Source organism: Monomorium pharaonis, chromosome 10 (genome assembly GCF_013373865.1).
Source record: "Monomorium pharaonis isolate MP-MQ-018 chromosome 10, ASM1337386v2, whole genome shotgun sequence".
Lineage (NCBI taxonomy): Eukaryota > Metazoa > Arthropoda > Insecta > Hymenoptera > Formicidae > Monomorium > Monomorium pharaonis.
The window spans coordinates 18524919-18548472 of NC_050476.1; the positions used below are offsets into that span (position 1 = coordinate 18524919).

General features: G+C 32.2%; 1 protein-coding gene across 2 annotated transcripts in view; it reads left to right on the forward strand.

The window, feature by feature from the left end:
- Positions 1-23554, forward strand: part of LOC105838640 (adenylate cyclase type 6) — a 163567-nt gene that overhangs the window by 54652 nt on the left and 85361 nt on the right. For both annotated transcript variants that reach the window (XM_036293405.1, XM_036293406.1), the window contains 2 exons: positions 5788-6045; positions 11353-11511. In XM_036293405.1, the coding sequence (XP_036149298.1) occupies positions 5788-6045; positions 11353-11511 (417 nt within the window). The remainder of the gene's footprint in view (positions 1-5787; positions 6046-11352; positions 11512-23554) is intronic.

The following is a 23554-nucleotide window of genomic DNA, read 5'->3' on the forward strand; positions in this document are numbered from 1 at the left end:
GGAAGAAAGTACGAACGTCTACGGATATGTACCGGAGGCGTGTACTGTGTGGAAAAGCAACGGAAAACATGCGCACGCTGGGCTTGTCACGGCACGAATACTTGAGGAGTCAGCTCGTTCGCGTTTCAAAAGAGGGATGGATTTAGAGTTAATCTTCGAGGCAGCGTCCCCAAAAGAATACTAAGACAATAGCAAGAATTTCTTTTTAATTTACATTTTCGTTTTTTTTTACATATTTTTCAAATCTCTATTACATTACTTTATATATTTTTTAAAATATAAATTTATATTTTAAAATTTGATATCTTTTCAATATTAAAAAAATATATGTAGCAATTTCCATTATCTTAATTTAATCCAACATTATAAGTCTGTAGAATAAATGTTTGTATAAATAACAGAATGTTATTTAGAAAAGGAAACCTAAAATTGAGTAATTTTCAGATGTACTGAATCAATTTTGTATGCACTTTACAAAATTTAGAAATGATAAATTCGAATTTAATTCTATCGTAAAATTTCCGATGAGGAAATTTTGACTGCTATTTACAGAATTACTCCTTTTGGTTAGCAGTACGAGACGTAGGGTAGACTAGGAACAAAAGTAATACCATACGGTTGTAACATTGCAAATATTTGCTAAAGAATAACAGATATATTCGTATATCTGTGACACAATATTTATTAAGAGATTAGCATTTGTTTATTAATGTTTCATTAGTTTTTATGGAAAGTGACGTTAATAGAAGCAGGAGTCACTTTTTTAATGCCTCAAGTAAGTCTCTTCATATATATAAGATTTCAAATATCTTTCTTTTTGGACTCTACAGATATAATGTATTTTCTCAACATATTTCAGTAATTATTTGTGTTAATAATTTTCATATTTGAATTAATTTTTATCTAAGTATTTGTCAAAAAATTAAAAATCATATAAAGATAGTCAGGAGATGATAGTAACATCAATATCCAAATTGACAGTTGTAACATTCTGAAGCAAAATAAAAATAACAAATTTATTTTGCTAGATTACATAATAAACGTAATATAAGTTATCTGCTGTTAATGCACATAATCTTTAATGTATATTTTTGCAATATGATCCTTAGTCAAGTCACAAAATTCAAGAAGAGAATTTCTTCAAGTTTCTTATCCGTTTATCATTCGTCGGATGATTCAATTGACATCGGTTTTCGATCGGGTTTCGTGAATCTTATAGTATAAACATATACGGACATATTTTATCTATATTTATATATGTTTTATATAAACAATTTTTTGGAGATTATTCTTAAAAATTGTTCTATAGTTAAAATATAACCAATTTAAATCGAACTTGAAACGATTAAGAAACTTATAATAAGGAACTTTATATAATTTAATATAAATCTTTATTTTATCCAATCCTTATAAAGACATTTAATAAGGCTATATGATACTTAATATGGTACTATACATAATTAAAACTAAATGTTTATAAAGTTTTAGTAAAAAACCGAGTTTTTATTAAAATCTCATTAGTATCTTATTTAATTTTAAGAAAATTTATATTAATCTGTGTTAAACCCATATAAATTTTTTTTCACAGATTTTTACTAATTTCAAACAAATATTTTAATGAAACAGTATGTGTATTAATTTTGGATAACAAATTTAAAGTATAAGATTGTTACTGTTATTAAAGTAAACAAATGTACTCAAGTGTCCGGATGATTTCCTAAGATACAAAGTACAAAACTCGAGCCAGCTGCTGTGGTATCATGACCCTGTAATAATTAAGTTAATATATGGGCCATTCCACATGAAATTGATCATGCTAAATCCGGAATAATATTTAAACTGTTATATAATCAATCTAGAGATATTATAAAGAACTCTTTTGAAAGATATCTTTAAGAAATGTTGATAATGTCTTCAAAATGTTTTCCTTTTAAAAAGCTCTCATTAGTGCTCATTGGCATTACAATTCTTCTTTTGCTTTTATCTTTGCTTTAATAAAATATTTTTTACATATGTTGCTATGCTCAAAAATTATTATTTTATGATCCAAATTATAACTATCACGTAACATATACAATATATTGATTAATAAAATATAATTAATAACCATTATATTGCACATAAATAATGTGTTACAATTTGCCCCTTTTATTATTACAACCGTCCCAGGGGTTGAAATAATTTCAACAGTTTTCCATATAGTCTTCAAGCACCAGTCTTTTTTTAAATTAAAAATTAAAGAATTAAGAATTAAAAAATTTTTCCAAAACTACTTTCTAGCTGCATAAATATTATATCTAAGAGTGTAAATTATTTTTATATAAATATCATGTTTTGACCGCTATAAAATCTTAAACTCAAATTGTTACTTTTGTCCCCGGTCTACCCTATGTAACTCAGTTCGAGTTCTCTCGCTGCAGCTCAATACATTGAAAGCCTTGAAGAAAATCTTCAAGGAACACTCGAGCCCGTGTAACACATGAATAGGTAAGAAAAGGAGATTACTCGCGACTGGTCCTTAATCCGATTCAGGCTCGGAGAAAGCATACATGCGGGGACATCTTCAACGGAAACTCCCTCACGAATCCCTCGACACGAGAGGATTCGCGAACGAAGATACGTCAGTGTCGCATTAAGTTTTTTTTTTCCCGCGAGAAGAAAACCCCAAGTCTTTATTTCACTCTTTTCCCTTTCACTTCTTTTCTCTCTTCTTTGATATAATATTTCAAGGATTCTCGGTTTCGTGCGATTTGCAACGTACAACAATTAATTAAGGCTGTGACATTGATTGGAGATGAAAAAACAAGAAAAATAAAAAGGAAACATCAATGTTTTCAAACGCCGCAAGCATTTCAAGTACTATGGATTATTACTAGGATACATATTTTTCATTTCGTGTAAAAAATGCATCATAATGAGATACGTAAATGTAAATAAAAAGATGAAGTTACAAGGATGAAGTTTACATTAAAGATTTCAAAATTTCTTAAAGAGATCCTCGAAAAAAACAATCCGTGATACAATATACAATAAAATTTTATTAAAATCAACAGTCCCCACTGGATTCGCACCTGACCCCCGAAATTTAACTCGCCGATCAAGTTCCAAGTTGACGCTCGTTACGCAGAATACCAATTGAATTAGTACGATCATCTTTCGCCGTGTAATGAAATATGTGCCGCAAATAATTTACCGTAAATTCGACCTCGCGACCGTTTACGCGCCGTTTGTAACAAAAGACAACACCGCGTGTTCACGAGAGGCCACGCACGCACGCGGTCGGGACTCTCGCATGACGTTCTCCTGTCCCTCCCTCTCTCCCCCCCCCCCCGGTTGCATCGCACCAGATATGCATCGCGCCGTGCAAAACGCACAACGACGAGAGGCCGCGTTGGAAATGTGAGGTGAGGAGCGCGCTCCGCGGGGGGAAAAGGCAAGGCTGCACGCGAGACCGAGCCGAGCAGTGTGGCGGCTTGTTCACCGCGGTTTGCCGCACAGTGTTCTCGCCCTTCCTGCACGCGCGACTGAGTTTCAGGGGGAGGGGGGGAGGGTAGAGGGTTGGTTGGTTGGTTGTCGCGCTCATCGATCCAGAAAAAGCGCGCGCTCCGCTTCGCGAGCTTTACCGCCTGCCGTTTTCCGTTTTACCGCGTCGACAACTCGCGTCGCGCTTTCACGATGACGGCAGGGGTGAGCGCGCGTACGTTGGACGATGATGAGGGGTTGAGGTATCTGACAGCTGACGCGATTTACGCCGCCGCGTACCGAGCCAACGTTGCCCCGACAACGTCACTTCCCGCTTAGGATGCACCGCCGCCATTCTGATACCGTCTAAGAACGCGAATTCCGTCTCCCCCCCCCCCTCTCCCTCTCTCACGGGGAACTTAAATTCGACTTCTTTTCTCGGGATGTGGGGGGGAGGGTGAACAACTTTACGTTCTTTGGTGCTTTTACAGTTAAATGCACTGTTAAATGTTGAAGAATGAAATTCTGTGTTACAACTATTCTATGGAACATTTATTTAGCGTCCATTTGCATAAAATGTTTATTTTTTTATAAATTATTTTAAAACAAAAGTATTCAGTTAAAAATATTCAGTTAAAAGGGAACAACCTCTAATCAATTTTTGTCGTTTATTTGTAAAGTAAGCAATATCTATATTTTAACATATGCAGTAAATAATAAGTTCAATTTGTGAATCAAATGTAATATTTTTCGAGTTAAATTGTTTACCTCCATTGTTTTAGCTAAAAACGACATATCGAGCAATAGGAAACGAACTATAGAATGAATTGAATGTTAAAAGTAACTCAAACTTGGGTAAAAATCGACACAGTACAATTTTTATCAATTGACGTTTACTGTCACGGTGACATTAAAAAAATACTTTCGTAATCTCGTGAATGCAAGAAGACGAGACGAGCGATGCATCCAGAGGGGAGAGACTTTGAGGGAATTTTGGCGTTGTTCATACATGACGTTGTGCATTGTAGTGCAAAAACACTTCTTCACGTTTCTCTTCGTACTGCAATTTCCGCACGAAACTTACGAAAATTTACGTAACGGGTGTCGACTTTCTTTTGACGTAGCTCTTTCACTTTGAGCAGAACCAAGTAGATACTTTCGACGCCTGAGGCGACATAAATAATGGCGTCTCTGTGACACAACACTCCCCCTGAGATCCAACATTAAAAATATCTTTGAAATATCTTTCCTGGTAAAGTATAATAGAAGAAATGGATATCTAAATTGAATGGCGACAGAATAATTATTTTTCTATATTACTTTCTCGATGAACTTCGTCCTCATAAACATTAGATATTATGTAAAAACGCAATACCTTCAAATAAATAATATTTTTTTAATTTTAGCAAAAATGTTGGTAAATCTCTTTTACACATAAATTTATATGCAAATACAAAAAAATATTCTATTTAAAAGTTACTGTCTTATAATATATTAATATATAGTATATAAATAAAAATATAAAATTGTTTTTCTATAATAAATCTTGAACTTAATTTTAAAACATAACTTGCTTACGTAAAGAAATTTTATATTATTTCACCAAGAAAAATATGATTTTTATAGAAATGTTATTCAATAACAATTTTCATGAGTTGAGAGAGAGAGAGAGAGAGAGAGAGAGAGAGAGAGAGAGAGAGAGAGAGAGAGAGAGAATATCGGAAATAAAACAATATATAGCTTTTAACTAGAAAATGAAATTTCTTATAAATACTATAAATTGTTATCAAAAAATAAAGTTGTGCTCTTGTATGATTTTAATATAGAAATAAAAATATAATATTCTGTTGAAATTTAAAAGTATCAAATTTTTAAAAATTGATCTTACATTCTTGCTTATCAGATAATGCACATCAGATAATGTTTGTTACATAGAAAATATTAGTTTTAATTAATACATTTTTTGTATATAGACCATAGTCATTATACTAACAAATTAATTAGTAGTCTTATATCAAGTTTGTACTGTTTTCTTTTAAAATTGCCTGTTTTTTTAACCTACTATATGAAAGTAACTTAAAAATATTATTACTATTGGGCATACAATTGAGACATTGTTCCACAAAATATTAAAATGCTGAAGAATACGAGGTCTTGATTGAAACTAAAATGAAATTTTCATTTGTCAATTTTTCAAATAAAACAAGATAAGATGTAATGCCATATTGTCACAAATATAACTTTTAGAGAAATTCCATGGTTAACTGACGTCGAAGTGACAGCGTGTTGAGCCGATTGAGTGATCGTGTCTTTTCATTTCGACAGGGCGAAATCGGGCACAGAACGATAACCGGGGCTCCCAGGACCACCAGAAGATGGGCCAGCCTCAGGCAACATGTGAGCAGCAGTCATGATGGCAGTCGACCCCGAGTCGAGTTGCTGTTCAATACATCGGGTTCAAAACCCTCCACGCCGTCCTCGCAACCGCACACCCCCAATACGCCGCACACCCCGCCTATCAAGAAGTCCAATTGGGAGGTCATCGAGCATTTCACCGGCGCGCCACGTCCCTCCATCATCACGGTGAGTCATTATCGTGCATTATCGAGCGCGAGAGAAATGTTTAATCAATCAGCCGCTGAATAAATCTTGTTCTTCAGGCTTCACATAAAATAATTTGTTAAGTAGTCTCTCTACAATTTGTATCGGAAAACAATGTTTTTAAATTTTAAAAATGTCAGAGGACTAGAGGAGTAACGAGAATCTTTTCACAATTATGTAATGGTAATCTAAAGAAAATAAATGTCGATTTAACTGCTAAATCGAGATTTCTCAAATTGGGATATCTGGACCGCAATCTATTTTAAAAAACAGCATACATTCGCGATCCATACAGCTTTAGTGATTATGAAAAAAAGAGGGAAGTGAAATTGATAATTTATTTACAATATTTTGTTTCTTCTTTTTTTTTATTTTTTATTGTGTGTGATAATGTTGTGTGATATGAAAATCTTATTTCTAAAAAAAGCTTATTTTCTATTTCTATTAATAATGTTTTGAACGCGATTATGATTATATACAGGGAGTTTAATAATTGTAATAGTTTATGAAATTTAGTTTTGATTCCTATCGTGAATAAAAAATCCTTTGAGGTCCACAAAAAATTAGCTCGCATTTCATTAGCGTAGATTCATATTATGGAAAACTTTGTGCTAAATGATTAGCATAGAAAAATGTTGAAATTATAAATTATGATACTAAATTACGATGATATTAAATTACGATAAGAAATGTAATGTTTATTAAAAAATTTAAATATTTGTAAGAAGAAAAAATGAATATATAAAGTTAATTATATTTTACTTTGTGCGTTATTTATTGAACGGCAAATGTTTCTCTGGCGCTAATTAATTTTTTGATTAATTAAACAATTATCAAACGAATATTTACAATTAGCAAGCGGCGATAGCTAATAGATGATATAAATGTCACTGTCAATTATTTGTGATTAATATAAACACATTTACCTTGATGTTTATTAAATTTTTATCTTATTATCCGTGAAATTTATATCAAATATGACAAATTTGAAGGAAATGGATTTTTTCAAAATTTATATAATACATATTATTAAAGTTACTTTGAAGTTATTCATCTAGCAACATATTTATGTTTCTTAGAATTAAATTGTGACATATAATTTAAAAATAACCTTTCTCAAAATCGTAAAGATAAATTTAATATATATAAAATAAAAATAAATAATAAAGCACAATGTGTATTTTCCAAGAAAGAAAAAGGGAGGTCATTTTAACAGTAGATACATCGATTATAAGAGCTACATCGTAGAGATATTGGGAACTTTCCTTCATTAATTTCAGTAAATTTGAAGAAAAAAATGGTATCCCCAATTTGGATAGATTTTGGTGACTAAGTTGTAATTAAATTAATTAAAAGATAAGTAAATTAAGTAATAATTAAATTAGGAAAAGCTCTGCTTTAACATTTCCAATAAGTCCACCAAGACAAGTTATCATTATCCGCGTAGCTCTTCCGTCATTGGAGAGCACCTCGTTATCGAACGGCCAGCTAAAATTTCGAATATCTGCGAGAAAGAGTATATAATACATTCTATTAACAACCGCGCGCATGATGACCGTGATATGAGTGATACGCTCGTGCGGTGCACGCGCATCACGTTTCTCCATTATCGCGGTCGAGTCTCTGAGCGGGCGACGGACGAATCGCTGAACAAAATGAGGAAACGGGAAACTGTGCGGAAAGGCGAAACCACTTTGTCAGATCCCTTTCCCTTTGATGCGTACGCTCGATTTTCAAGGTGGAGGCGCGACGTCGTCGTGCGTTACACGGCATTCCGATATTGGACTTCGCCAATAAAGAGACTCCGCCTTTTAAATAAAGAAAAAGTAAATATATATAAACACTGCGGCATTTTACTTTTTTAATTTATATCTAAGCAAATCAGATATTAATGTGACGGCAATGCTTAGTTTAGCGAGAAATAAAAGAGTGTTTTTAAAAAACTTGCACTGAGAAAAAAATGTTGTTAATTTGACATTAAATTTCTCAGCTTAATTAAGTTTCTTCAGTTCAAGTATTTAACTTAAACACACACAGAGAAAATTTTCTCTTAAAATTTACCCTCAAAACCTGATAATTGTGGGATAATTTTAGTAAAATTTACTATACTTTTAGTAAATTTTACTGAAGGTATAGTAAATTTTACTACATTTTTAGTAAATTTTAATTTAATAAAATAAAATTTTATAATAAAATTCTCTGCGTACATAAAATAGTTTAACCTTAATTTAATTATTTATATACTTGACTAAAATACATAAATAGTTGAATTGAAGAAATTTAATCAAGTTCAAAAATTTAGTCTAATTAACAACTCTTTTTCTCGGTGTGTAAATCGGTATTGGCAAAATCTTTCTTTAATATTTACTCCATTCGGACTCGTTCGGTCGCATTTTTAAACTCGTGTCGTCGCATCGAATTTGCGGGGAAAATTTTGGTTATTTACCGCGAATTGTGGACTGTGTGTCGCTTACACAAAAATTGTCATTTTGCGCGACGAACCGTTAAAAATTGGCGGTGCAATCCTCGTAAACCTTTTACGAAATCAGAGAGAGAGAGAAAAAAAATACAAATCAAGGACGGAGACGAATAAATCGTAATAAATTTTCCCGACAATACGGCGCGTACGTTTCGTACGTATGCATTTCACGTGTTTCATGATCTCTCCCTCGGAATGGGGCGGAATTATCGTTACGGAAACTGCTCGCGGCCGACATGTATGTACAAACAATCGCGCGCTGGGGTAGGCAACGATTATCGCATTACAGGCAAACACCAGCAAACACGTCCGCCGGTTACAATGTGTGCCTTTCGTTAAATCACATTTATGCACCGTGCGCCGTACTGTTTGCGCGACGAATCGTGACACGGCGATACTGCCGGATACCCCGAAATTAACCGAGACCGTGGGCGGCGCAGTGGCGTGACGTTACGCGCGACGTTACGCGCGACGAAATTTCGCATCATCGTTTTTTATTAGCCTCAAACACACGCGCTTTCGATGTATTTGTAATTAAAAGCCCGTGACATTAACATAAATATCAATGCCTGTTTCACACTAATTGTAAGTAAAGAAATTCAAATATCTTTTCAGAGCTTTCGCCTTTACAGTTGATTTTCTCCCCTCTTCTCTCTTTTCCCCCTAGAAAACTTTTATTTTTAATAATTTATAATTTGAAAATCGCGAAATAAATAACAACTTGTCGAAAAATTTCTTAAAATTAGAATAGTAGTACACATACTTTTATTTCTATATTTTATACGCAGGAAATTATCATTCTCGCGCTAAGAGCGATTATTCAACTTTGGTTTTTTTTAAATGTAAAAGTTATTTTTACACAATATTTTCTTGATAAGTCTTAAAATATATATGCTTGAAACAAGTAATATAGTTATTTAAAATTAACTTTTGTATATACATAGAAAAATATATGCTGTAAATATTACTTGAATTGAATAAATGTTAGAAGATCGTCACTATTGATTGACACAGGTCTTCAAACATCCGTGTGTATCCGACACTTTTTTACTCCTCAAAAACTAAATATTGCACTTTATCAATTAATATTCTATGAATATCTAGGATGTTTATGGAATATTCTAGGATGTTTATAGAATATCTTGTGCTGTATGGGTCTGCTCAAATAATTAAAAAAATAAAAACCTCTAATTTATACATATTTTTTTCCACGTGATTATTTATATTTTTTATTCACATAAAGTCTACTAAAAATAAATTCTTTAAAAGTAAAAATTTACACAATTTTCTTTTATAAATTGAATACATTATTAAAAATATTAGATTATTCGACATGTTTGTGGCGTCTTAAAACTGTTTTATTTATTAAATAACCATAAATAAGATTCCCTTAAAAAGTCGAAATAAAATGAAATGAGAATGATGAGAGTACGACGCAGTGCGTTGATGAATGAAGAGCACAATTTTGTGATACATTATATTCAAAATAATATTACATCAATTCGAAAATTTCGGCTTCCTTCAGCTCCCATCAGCGGCATTCACAATCTCGCGATTAGATCAGAGGTCGTGAATTACTTTTATATTGCCAAAACTATAAGGTTGATTTGTTATCTTATAGATAGAATGTTTCAACATGATATTAAAGCATAACATGCCTTAATGAAGATTTCTAATATATAAAAACGATGAAAAATAACGACAATGTAAACATAAGTTAAATCATTCGTAATACATGTAGAAAATAAAAGTGACTCACCCAATAATGTCAGAAGTGTGAAATAAATAAATGTCAGTACAAGTGTGTCAGATAAATTCCGAGAACATTAATTATTTATTAATAATAGTAGATATTATAATAATAATAGATACTCCGCAAGTCAAACGTAAGATAAGAAATCCATGTAATAAATTGAACTAATGTCGTGTGTCGTTTGGTAGTTAAAATTAAAATAAAAGTTATGTGTCTAGACCTGTCTCTGTAAAGTGACAGTTTGACTCTGAAGGTTGAAATTAATAGAGTGTAAAATAATAATTAATGACATGTACAATATGAATAGAAACGAACCAGTGACGATGACAAACGACGAGTACTTATATATAAAAGTGTTCATAAATTATTAGGTAGTAATATATATGTATGATTGTAAACAATTTTAAACTTCAAACTGGTTAAACTGTTACACAGATCCACATAAAAATAAATATTGATGACTTTCTTTAGTTTATTTCATATATAAGTGTAAAGGAAGTTCGTAAGTTTATACATCTGGAAATCCATCATAAGTTTATCAAATTATGAACGTCAAATTTATTCAAAATATATTGAATTCTAGTAATTTAATATTTCAATAAAAAATATTGTGTTAAAACATAAATTTAATTTCCTTGTTATTTTGATTTTTCTTTTCAATAAAATGTTACAATTTGAAAAAAGAAGTATAAACTTTTTTTATATAATAAGTTTTTGTAAAATTTTTATAGCAAGATTTTTTTTTAATAATTATCAAGAAAAATATTATTTATCAGAGATGACTGCATTACTCACTAAACAAAAGATAAAATAAAATGAATAAGTTAAGTAATTGAATTTTTTAACAGCAAAGTTGTATATTTTTGTGTGTAGCTATATTACTTATTTATTAAAAACTTAATAAAAAACTAAAGGTAAACATAGTTTTACTATTATGAAAGAGTGTTAATGCAAATTACAATATGCGTCTAATAGTAATCTTTTATGTGTCTATTTGAAAATGTTTTTTTAAATATTCAATATATCTCGAGTGGCATAATTATCAACCTTTTCTCAGATGGCAAGAGGGTCGGAGATCGGCATGGCACCGACAACCGGACGAGAGACTACGATGGAAGCTGCAGCGAACGTAGGGATCACGCAGCACACGCGGAAATGCGCTCTGAGCAGATTCCTGAGCTCGCTATGCGGCTCTCATCATTTCAAGAACCTACAGGTAGGAGTGGCAACTGTTTTTTTGCGCGTTCGTCTTTTTCCTTCTCTTTTTTTTTCCTCCCGTAATTGCTCGAATATCACGCTTTTAATGAGAGTGCCGGATACGGTACCGGATCGCTAATTACATCGTTCGTTGTCGGTGTACATAGCAAATAATGGTTGAATCCGACGTAGATTTGCATCAAAGTAGAAACGATTAGACGTCCCACAAGTCGTGTTTCTGACCGTGTGTGGCTGGCTCTACATATGCATATTCCCTACGGACGCATTTCTTCGAAGTAGAACCTAATATCTCATGTTAAAGACAACGCATTACGTAATTAGCTGAATTAAAACAGAATTATTGCGATTCTTACTAAAGAATTATGATAAGTACGTATTTCTTAGAAAGTAACTAATTGAAATTGTATGAAATGGTTAATTTTTTTAGCAAGGGAGATTTGCCGAATGCGGCTCTTTTTTATATATTTTCTGTTTGATACTTTTCTATTTATATGCAAATAAAAATTGGACATTATATGACGATTGATTTAATGTCTTTGATATCGATATTACAACAATGTTTGATGTTTTATCAGTAGCAAATCAATTTGTTATAAGTCTTTTTGCAACAAGCTTCAAAAGGAGAAAAGAAAGACAACGATAATAAAAAGGAAAACATGTTGAAATAAGACTGGCTTAGATTTATTTTTACAGCTGACATATTTTTTGTTTACTTTAATTAGTTTGCTGAAGTGCCTTTGAAATTTGATCTAGGTCAATAATGTAGAGTCATTCAGCACATCATTAATGAGATTTCATATGTATTTCTTGTATAGATTTAGAAATTCTTTTCCAGAATTAAAGTACACATATTAATATCAATCTAATGAATTGAATTTCATATTGAGAACGAAAAAATTTTTTCTCATATTGCTCTACTTTATACGCGTATATAACCTAAATTTTTGTTTTCTCATTTTCCAATTTGCGGAATGCGAATCTTTTCTTCTAGGCTTCTAATCTTATTTCTAATGTATGATATTGTTCCTGAAAGTTTTTTTTCAGAGGGCAACGGGACCATTTTATACATATAAACTGTAAATTTTTCATATAAAGCGAATATTGTCATTAAATTATTAATAAATAACAACTTTTTTTAATTTATCAGAACCATAAAAATATAATTTTAATTATAAAATATGAATGTAAAATATTCTACAAAATTCTACAATATCATAATGTACATATTTTGCAATAAACCTTCTTTTATAAGAGTACAACACTTTAATATATAAAATTGTTTGATTATTATGAACTACACAAATTAATCAAAAATTATCATCAAATGTGCACTTAATTCTTAAAGTGTCGTTAGCAGACACAAAATAAAATGTATTCTGTTAAATTTTAAAATTTTTATGAAATGAATCTGTATTACTTATTTCTCATTTACTTCCATATTTTTGTTACTATTGCTTTTAATATTAAATAAAAATGTAAAGTATTGAAAAGATATAATTAAAAAAAAAAATGTATTTAACTCTTCCTAAATCTGGGTATTTTATTAATATATAATTTTGTAAATTTTATATAATTTTTATTAAATTAGATAATATTAAAATTAATAATCTGTTGATAACAAAAAAGTTTATCTTTTTAATAATCATCTTCGCAAGTTTCTCACTCATTTTCTTAATAATTCTCGCAGCTTATAAAAATAAGTTATTCGCAACTGGCAAAATAAAAATATATAAAACTGGTATTCATCAAGCGTAATTTCATTAATGCACCAGGCAATCAAATTTTCAATCTCGCTAATGATGTGACCTCGAAAAATCCGCCGCTAACAATGAGGGAGATAAAGAGTTCTTGACAACAAGGGACGCCTTAAGCTGACGGCAATGACGTTTCTCGTCAAACTCTTGTCATGCAAATCAATGATGCCATCGGGAATTAATCTAAGCTCGTCATGCGGAGGCACGCGCGAGCGAGGCGAGCGCGTCGGCGCCATCGATTGACGTGCGTCGCGTTGCGTAGGTGTAGTAACACACGTCAGACTTGGCAAACTCAGACAAGCCGAAGAGAGAGAAAGAGAGAGAGAGAGAGAGACAGAGAGAAAGATATGTATGCAGGAAATAAAAGAGAGAGAAAAAGAGGAAAGGAAACAGAGGGAGAACAGTTAACCGTGAGAATAGCGTTTCGCGCAACAAGTTTCGATTTCCGGTAACCCGTACGTACGGCGCTGTGAAATGGCACGAACGGGTTAATGACAATTTCGAGCCCGAAACTGCGGGCCGAAAAGCCTTTTCCTTCCCCCTCTCTCGCGGGCGGGTAACGCGAAACCGTTACGCGAAACGACAAATTGTCTCTCTTTTCTCGTAGGCCGCGCGCATATGTGTCCCGGACACAGCCGCCGCATGTTTCGCGGTTGAATCGTCGGTTTTGATGAAAATAGATCGTGACTAGGATGAAGATAACAACCGTTTCACGCGGTGCCCGCGAGGCTGCGAAACCCGATGGCCCGGCGGCACGAGCGAGCCCATGGACGTGGTTATCGCGTTAGAGTCTAGGGCAGACCCTTTTGCCCACCCGTGGGGGCTCGCGAGCAGAGATATATATCGAAATGTCCCGCCCGTCAAACGCAGCGGATGCCCTAACAGGTACTTTGATATATAGAAATGTCGCAGAAACGTGTTTTAGAATACTCAACGCCGCGGAGTATTCCAAGTCGTATTTACTTTCGACTATACCGTAATTTCTAACTGCAAAAGTGGACCACTTTGCAACTGTCAAGAGAGTTAACTTGAGAATGTTTGTATATTAAAAATGTTATTTCTGTGATATTAATATTATTACCTAATAAAATTGCAATATGTAAAATTATTAAGTAATAATAAGAGAATATAGATTAATAAATGAAAGTACAATTACTAAAACCAAGTAAGACTTATCTTTCTTAGTTATAAAATTTTCGAAATTGATATTTGTAGTCTACTGTATATTTTAATGTAGAAGTTATTAAGAATTGTAAGTAATATCGTGAGTATAAGTTATTAAAAAAATTAATTAATATTGTTAAAATTTGAGATCTTTTTTCTGCAGAAAAAAAGAAAACTATTATTTTGTCACGTAACTGCACTGAGAGAAAAAAATGCTAGATTTAAATAAATTTTTTTTAATAGTATTAATAACATATTTTATAGGAAATCAATAATATTTATTTCAAACAATTAATATTTTCTAAATTCTAGAAAGTATTACTTGTTTTAAATAAATATTATTGATTTTCTATAAAATTATTTATTATGTTATTAGTATTAGTCAAAGAAATATTTATTTGAAACTAGCATTTTTTTCTCTCAATATGTACAAAAACAGTTTTGTTGAACTAAATAAACAAATTGACTAGATACAGATTGAAAAACAATTTTAACGAAACGTTAAATTAAAATAATTAGAAGAACGTTCAAATGTAAAATGTAGTAATGATTCTAGTAATCAATTGAGCGTGTCCTATATATTGTATTTATTTTGATATATTATTTTGAATAATTTCTAACAAAATTATTTTTAGATTTGTATTCACGCAGCTAAATTTTGGATACTTTAGCATGAACGTCATCTTTTCGTGCAGTTTTGTTGACTACAACTATAGTCTTAAAGAAAAGCGAAGGGCTTTTCTATGTTATATTACATCGCACGTAATACTGAAAAATATCTGTAGAGCTCAACTATTGGTTTTCCAGCAAAGAAAAACGACACTTAACCATTTATCTACCAGAGTTTCTCGACTTAAAAAGTTTGATGCATCACTGGAAAAGCGTCGGATGCATTTTACATTTTCACCTCGACGTTTCGCGTCGTTCTACGTCAAACACGAACTTGTTACTTATCCCCATGAACATCGTCAAGCTGTTGATTTTCGTCGAAAAATAATTTTTCTTTCGCAAGTTTCCTTCTCGTTCATACGTTGAGAATTAAATAACATTGAGTTTAGCAAAATATCAAACTTATCTGACATTAGCTCGGAATCTAGATCTTGTAAATTTCGTACAAGATAAACTCACCGACGACGATTGAGATCGAGTAACCAGATCATCGAAGTTTGGGCTCAGGTGGATCAGTACTGTTATCCATCTGCCTTGGCTTGTCGGTATCCGCTCTATTGCTAGAAGTAGCTCAAGTAAATCTTAAAGTAAACTTAACTGTTATCTTCGAAATCAATAAACATCATAGTAGTGTATTGACACTTATGTCTTATTTCCTATATATATATATATACGAATCGATTTGTTTTCCTATATAACAAAACTATTGCTCTTTCTCTGGTGAAATGATTTGGTTAATTGCATCATATGAATTTATTTGAACGCTAATTATAATAAACACACGGAGAGAATTTTCTCTTAAAAATTACTTTGAAAATCGTGGTAATTATGAGACAACGTAAACCTTGAAGAATTTTACTATACTTCTAACAAAATTTATTAAAACTTTGCTTGATTTTATTAAAATTTTAGTAAACTTTAGTAAATTTTGTTAAAAGTATAGTAAAATTCTTTAAGGTTTACGTTGTCTTACAATTACCATGATTTTCAGAGTAAGAGAAAATTCTCTTTGTGTAAAATTTAACAAAATACTAATTAATTAATTACTACTAATTAATAGCTACAACTGAAATTTATTATAATAATTGTTAAAGCAAAGTTTATAAAAAAAAATCAATTACCTCACTTTTAAGTTTTTCTTGATATTTATAAAACAATTTTTTTTTTCACTTTCCAAGCTTTGACTAAACAAAAAATAATATATGATGTACATTTGCAGAAAGTTATATTTATGACTATAAACAACTTTTAATTGAATGAATATGAATCGCTGATCAAAAAACAGATTTTTATACATAAAAAAAAATAATATTAAATGTTTCAATTGTTTTATGATATTTTAAATTACTATCAATATAATCTCAATATCTATAATTAACCATCAGATTTTAAAGAGATTTTAGATAAATTAATTGTGCTGGTCAAAAAACAAATTACCAAATTGACAGTTAACAGTTTTTGCATTAAAAACACAAAAACTTACAGAAAGAAGAAACAAAAAGTAAAAAATTATTTAAAAATATAATAAAACCTTTATAATAATTACAATTTTAATATGATATTGGCATGAAAAAAAGCAAGTGTCAAATTAACTCTTCATTGTTTCACATATATGCAACAATATATAAAATTTTTTTAGAAGACTTTGAAAATGTTGAATTTCAACAATATTATAGTCTCATTTCAATACTATAATTGTTATTTCAAGAATATAATATAATTGTTTTGATAATTTTATTCTAAGAAAATTATAATCTTCGATTTGAACATACAATATCTTCTATTCAACATTTTATCTTTTCCATTCAAGAAAATTATTCTTAAATAACAAGAATATTATTTTCTTGATTAAACTATATAAAATCTTAAAATAAATCTTTATTTAAGTAAATTTTTTTTTATTTAACGCAATATAATCTTATTTCAAGATTTTTATTTTGAAACTAAAGATATTTTCAAAATAACAATATTCTTTTTTTCCGTGTATTAAAGATGATTAATCAATTAATGAGATCAAATAAAAAAAATATAAGGATACAAATCTGTTAAATGTTTTATTAATAAATACAAAATGATATAAAATAATTTTTTAAATTCCTGAGCAATTTGAGTTTAATATGTCAATGTAGATAAAATATGTTGTCGTAAATATTTACTTTTATACACATTGTCGCAAACGCAACAACAGACTTTTTAATATTGTTTTAAAAAATTGATTAAAAATATCTTTTCAATCAGCAGATCATATCGTGCCACTAAGCTCTAATATTTATAAATAAAACTTTATTCAGATGTATTATAATTTTTCTGTTTATTGAATCTATCAGAAAGAATTGTTTAATAAGAATCGGAAGAATGAGAGGCCCAAAAACGGTCTCATTAATTCTTTTCCTTTATATAAACAATTAAATACGAAGTATCAAAATATAAAATATAAAGAGAGATTTTCAAGAGGAACTTTGGTGCTACGATTAATACGGAATTGAAAAAAGAATCTTCTAAAGCGGTTTGGAAATCGGAATACGAGTTTACACGAGCGCTCGTGTTATTACACTTGGGAATTCGAGGGCGACGACCCGTGAATTCGAAAATTGGCCCCGCGATTGTCACGGGGAGCGTGACGGGATAAGCCGGAAAACGGCGCGAATTACGATGTTCCTCGTGCGATTCTCGCGGGGAGCGACTCGCGTTGTCCGGTCACGTAGAATCGTGAACCGGGACCCTCGGCGAGGGTCTCCTCTCCATGGACCTTTTTCGCGCGACGCGCGCGACACGCGATTTGATTGCGTTTCGCCCGAGCGATATTCCCGTCGGCGATGCGTCGCGATGCCTCCTCGTCGCCGACGGCTGACTTCGCCGTCACTTTTCCGTTCGAGCGAGCTAGTCCGAAGGGAGACCCGTCCTAACACCCCGTTGTGTTGCACGCCGTTCGCATATTCGACATAAAATGGATGTTCTTATCGATGCGTTAAAGGCAACTGCGGCAACAACAGGCGATATCGCGACACGTTTTTGTGAACGACGACTCACGAGTCACTTCTTATCTCGAGAGAGAGATATATTACGAAGAGCGGTATAATATGAAATGGCTCTTTTTTCCCTCGGTATCAAAAATCTTCTTGTTCGCGAACGCTGTGATTGATTTGAATCGAGTTTACATCAATAAATGTCGGAGTATGAAATTTGTAGATTGCAAGTGAAAAAAATATAATTCGAAAAATTATAGGTTTTTACAAATTAATTTTTCAGACAGCAAACAGATAACAATATCTCGTTATACATCTATTTGCTGTCTGGAAAATTAATTCGTGAAAACCTATAATTTTTAAAAATGATATTTTTTACTTATAATCTACTTTTATCAGAGATAGGTATCAAGTAAAAGAGATTTATTTAAATTATATTATAATAGAAAACGAGAGACAGAGGAAAAGAGAAAGAGAGAGAAAGAGAGAGGTATTTAAAACAAAGTAGTAATAATTGTGATAAAAAAGAACAATGCATACATGAAATGTCTGTAATACAAGCCTACGGGGATAGAAGAAACGATATTTCTTCAGAGAGAAACCGTGTGTAGCAATGTATGCAAATGACGGAAATTCTCAACGAAATTATTCATTGCGCCCGGGAGTATATCTCGGTCACACGTGCGTGATTATTCATTATTTCGCCGTGTGGCACAGAAGTTAATTGGTTTCTTTCTTCGACAGAGAGATAAAAGCGCCGTCTCGTTATATTTAATTATTATTGGACATTTAAAGACTTTCGTCGCGAGCGTTAATTACGTAAGAGGAATCGGGAGGTAAAATTAGCGTTTACAGACGCTTTGAGAGAGAACGGTAATTTTACTCGGATATCGACAATTTTTTATTTTAGAACAAATTATCAAAGTCTTCGGATATTAATACAATAGAATCTTGAAAGGAAATCTCTGTCAATATTTTCTTGACGCAGAGAAAGAAGATTCTTATTTTGAGAATATCTTTATTTTCGAAAAGTTGAAATGAGATTACATAGCATTAAGACATAATTTGCTTGCATAAATAAATTTTGTACAGTTTTATCAAGAAAAGTACATTCTCATTATTCAATAGTAATTTTTATAAGTACAAAGGAAAAAATATTAGATAGAAAATCTTATAACAATTTATACTTTTAAAGAATGAGAACTTTTAATACAATTATATATACCGTATGTGCTCTTAAAAATTGCTATTATAACATTGAAATAAAAATTTAATATTTTTATCAAACTTAAAGATTACAGAATTTTTTAGATTAAATTATACGTAGGTAAGATATTATCATTGTTTCATATACAAGCAAGATATATTTTTGAATATATATTAAACTTAAACTGTGTGTTAAAATATACTGTTTTAATACTAATGTTTGATACTGTTTTTTTTTCTCTGCATTTACATTTAGAAATCTATAACGTCAATCTGTGGCAGCATAAAATACAGTTTTTTTTTTTTTCAATCTATCTTCGTCACAGTTCTTTTATTATCATTATTCAAGGCAAAAGAGATGTATTTAATTTTCCTTTTCGTCCTCCTCTGGGACCTACCTTCGCAACGCAGAAGAAACTCTAAAATTACAGCACCGACAAATGCAGAGAGCGAGGCGACTTAAATAAAATTTATTCCGGCGGTACACACCCCGCGGGGCCCGACCGACTTAATCCGCCTAATATCTGTCATTCTGTCGCGGTCGTTTCCCGGCTTAGAATCGCAGCCACAAAGTAGAAGGGAAACTACGTGAATGGCGGCGAAATTACATCGAGACGGAAGCCGTTCGATTATTTGGAAGGCATGACGGATACAGCTGAAACGTGATAAGGGACAGAATGTGTGTGTAAAAGAAATAGTGAGAAAGAGAGAGAGACAATGAGATTCGTAAAGGGTGAAAGGATCAACGAGAGAAAAGGATAGGGATTTATATTTCCAACCTTATTCTTTGGTCGCGTCTGGTTCGCTCATTCAACTTCGACGAAACCCACAAAACTTTACAATACCCTTCGTTATATCGTCGGTGGTCCTCTTGATAGAACCGTCATTTTTCAGCTATCGTGCTAGAACCAGATCCGTAAGGACATCCCACGCGTATAAACGGGCAAACAAGGAGAATTAAACAAAGCGCATCGCGATTTACGTGCCGGGATTTACGTCACAAATTTCCGCGCTTTCTACCTTTATAACGGAACAATGGATTATGCATTACGCTCCACATATGAGAAACATCGAGAGCACTGTCGAGAGCAAAACGAAGATAGCGAAGAACGTTGTTGCGGACGTGATCACACTCTTTCGTATTGATTATAATTTAAACCATATTATATAATATTATATTACGTATTATAACAAAGATTTTTGCGGTATGCGATCCCAGCGTGCAGCAACATTATATATTGTAGTGCAATATTGCACAGACGTTTTTGCAATATTACTTCAGCAATGTTTCAAAAACATTGTAAAAATAATATCTTATGTGTTCTACTGTAATTAAAAAAACATACAAGATAGAACGCCAATGTTAAGTAAAATATGATACGTTTTAATGGTATATTATCAAATACACCAAAATGTATTATTGTATTACATTATAATGTTTCTAAAGGCAAATATTTTATCATTGCAGCAATATTTTGCAACATTTTTGCAATATTGTAGTCTTACATAAAATTAAAATATTTCCGCAACCTTTCTGTACTGTACTCGATGATAACGTGTAACAAGAGAGCTAGTTTATAACCCATTGCAAAAAAAAAAAAATCACGTGATATTACGTCCGTGTTGAAAAGCAACGGTTGCAATTTCCGAACGCGCTCGTAACGTCGCGTTGTTCGCAATGTGTTGCATGGCATGACAGAGGATTAAAATATTAACGATCCGGCGTGATGATAACGGTCCTTTGTCGATCGGCCATGACTAGCTCGCCAATGGTCACCGGACTCTCCGCGACTGCGTCCGATGGCAGCAATTCCATTCGGAGGTACGACAAGATCTCTTCTCTCGCCAATCCTATACACAGAGAGAGGCGAATAACGAGGGAAAAATTACGCTGCAACCGGCTGTATCTATCGATTAGCGACTGTTATCTGTTGGCACGATCCCCTTGATCCTCTCCCTCGCGCGTGACTCGCGCCTCTGTCGAATTCGATTTAATCAAACCTAACTCTTGTGCTCCTGTAATCCGAAAGCCAATTGAAAAGTTCGCTTACCGGTGCTTAGTGGCGCCGATCGTCGCGAATTGCAACCCGCTGAGCCATAAAGGCACGCGACAAACGGTTGACAATTTCTGTGCATCAATTCGCTCCAAAAACTGCTTCAAAAGGTCTGCGATTTGCAAAAATGTAAAATAAAATTCTTCGTACATCTCCTTTGTGAATCTCGATCGCGTATTTACTAAGCGTCTGCTATGAGTCTCCGTTACACAGCAAAAAATAATCTATAAGTAAATTCTAATACAAATTATACAATCGTTAAGTCGTAAACTTTGTTCAAACTGCAATTACTTATTCCGGTTATGACATATCTGACAATTCGAAACGATAAATATGAAAATTGATGTGACAACACAAAAGTAATTTTAATACTTCATATAAAATCGCCTCTTTCGCTTCTTTAGCAAAGGAGCGACGTTGCCGAAGCAACGCCCGGAGGGAATGTATAATGCATCTTTCAAACGTACCGCTGCACTGCAGGCAGATAAATCAGCTGTATGCTAAAGAACACAGAGTACGAAGGCACATAAAAATAAAATTCAATCGTTCTGGGATTTCCCTTCCTCACGTTGTTTGATCTAGATTTGATTAAGTTCCATTTTCGACAGACGACCTTTCTTTCTCTCTCTCTCTCTCTCTCTCTCTCTATCTTTATCTCTGCAAACAGCTCGCGATTCGCGCGCTACGTACAAATTGCACCGCGCTGGTTAACGGCAGTGCGCCACGTAAAATTCAACGCTAACGGTAATATAATATGTCTGCGCGCAAGTCTCTGCAAATAGATACCGTTGTGATGATATAAATTTCAAACTGCTTCCCGATCTTTCCTGCAATTTTCGCGACGTCCCGCTCGTCCAAAAGTAACCGCCCTTTCTCCGTATAATGACGATCATCGTGTAGAACAAATTTACATATCGTTATTTCATCTCCTTCTCCTTTCCTTTGGCGTCGCGATTAATTATTTTTTACGCATGGAGAATTTAAGTAATATAGCATACCGACGTTTATATTTTTATATATTTAAAAAAATATTGCGTTCTATCTGATTCTACAGCCTCATGTCTCATGTTACGAAAAATCGTAAAATGTAGAGATACGTCATAAATATGATATTATGAAATTTTGTCAGATATTTCTCTCTTTATTAAAGTCATTACAAAAGCTATCAATTTAACATATATTTCACGATCGCACTTCATGTAGAATTTGTAACAGAGAAATTATGATGAAAACTCATTATAGAATACAAAATGTAGGTCACAATTGCTCCAATTGTTGCAAAATTTAAAAAAACACACCTAACTACATGCTTGAAAAAGAAGAACTATGTTTCAAAAATTACACTGTAAAATAACGGAAAAAATTCGCGCCTTGAGCAATCGTCTCGATCGCTTTTATTTATCTATATACCTCAAAAAAGTTTCTTTTACTCTTTTATATATTTTAGAATGACACAATAAAATATATTTTATTTACGTCGTTTTAATTTTATAATTTACTTTGTAATTAAAGAATTTTAAACGCACTTGATATCAATGACATTGATAATATATCAGAAATGTTATTATTCGATAAATCGAGTAAAAAAAATATACTTAAACAATTTTGTTCTTTTATAGATATTACTTTATTATTTTTGCGACTAGACGTATTTTATCTAAGTTTCGTACTTTCCGATTAAATAGAGCAATTCAATTTAAATTTTAGATTTTAAGTCTATTTTATTAAAAACGAACTATAAAGAAGAAAGTCATCAATACCGGCACACTACTTTGTTTTTGTATTATATCACTTAAATAAAAACTGAAGAGCTAAAAATTTTAGATGATTTTCTTTCTTTAAATATTGACACCTTTAGGAAAATAGTTTGAATAATGAAAGAAGTCGTTAATTTTTTCTTTTTTATTTAATTTATAACTTATTTATATAAAAAATAATTCTTACTTCAAAGTTACTTCGCACCGTTGATTTTCTCCTCCTCTTCTCAAGACGGCTAGGCTTCTGTCTTCTATTGTTGTACAGAACGTTTATGAAAAATACCCACGAAAAATATTCTGCAGCTGTGAGTAGTTTAATTATTTATGAAAGCTTTTCGCGCGACACTGGGTATTTTTAAAACTCGGTATTTTTAAAATTTATGATATGATTTTTATTTGGGTGAAAATTGCGTGAAACCAGCATCAGAGTTGAAGAGGTATAAGAACTGACGGGTACATGACTTATTCGTA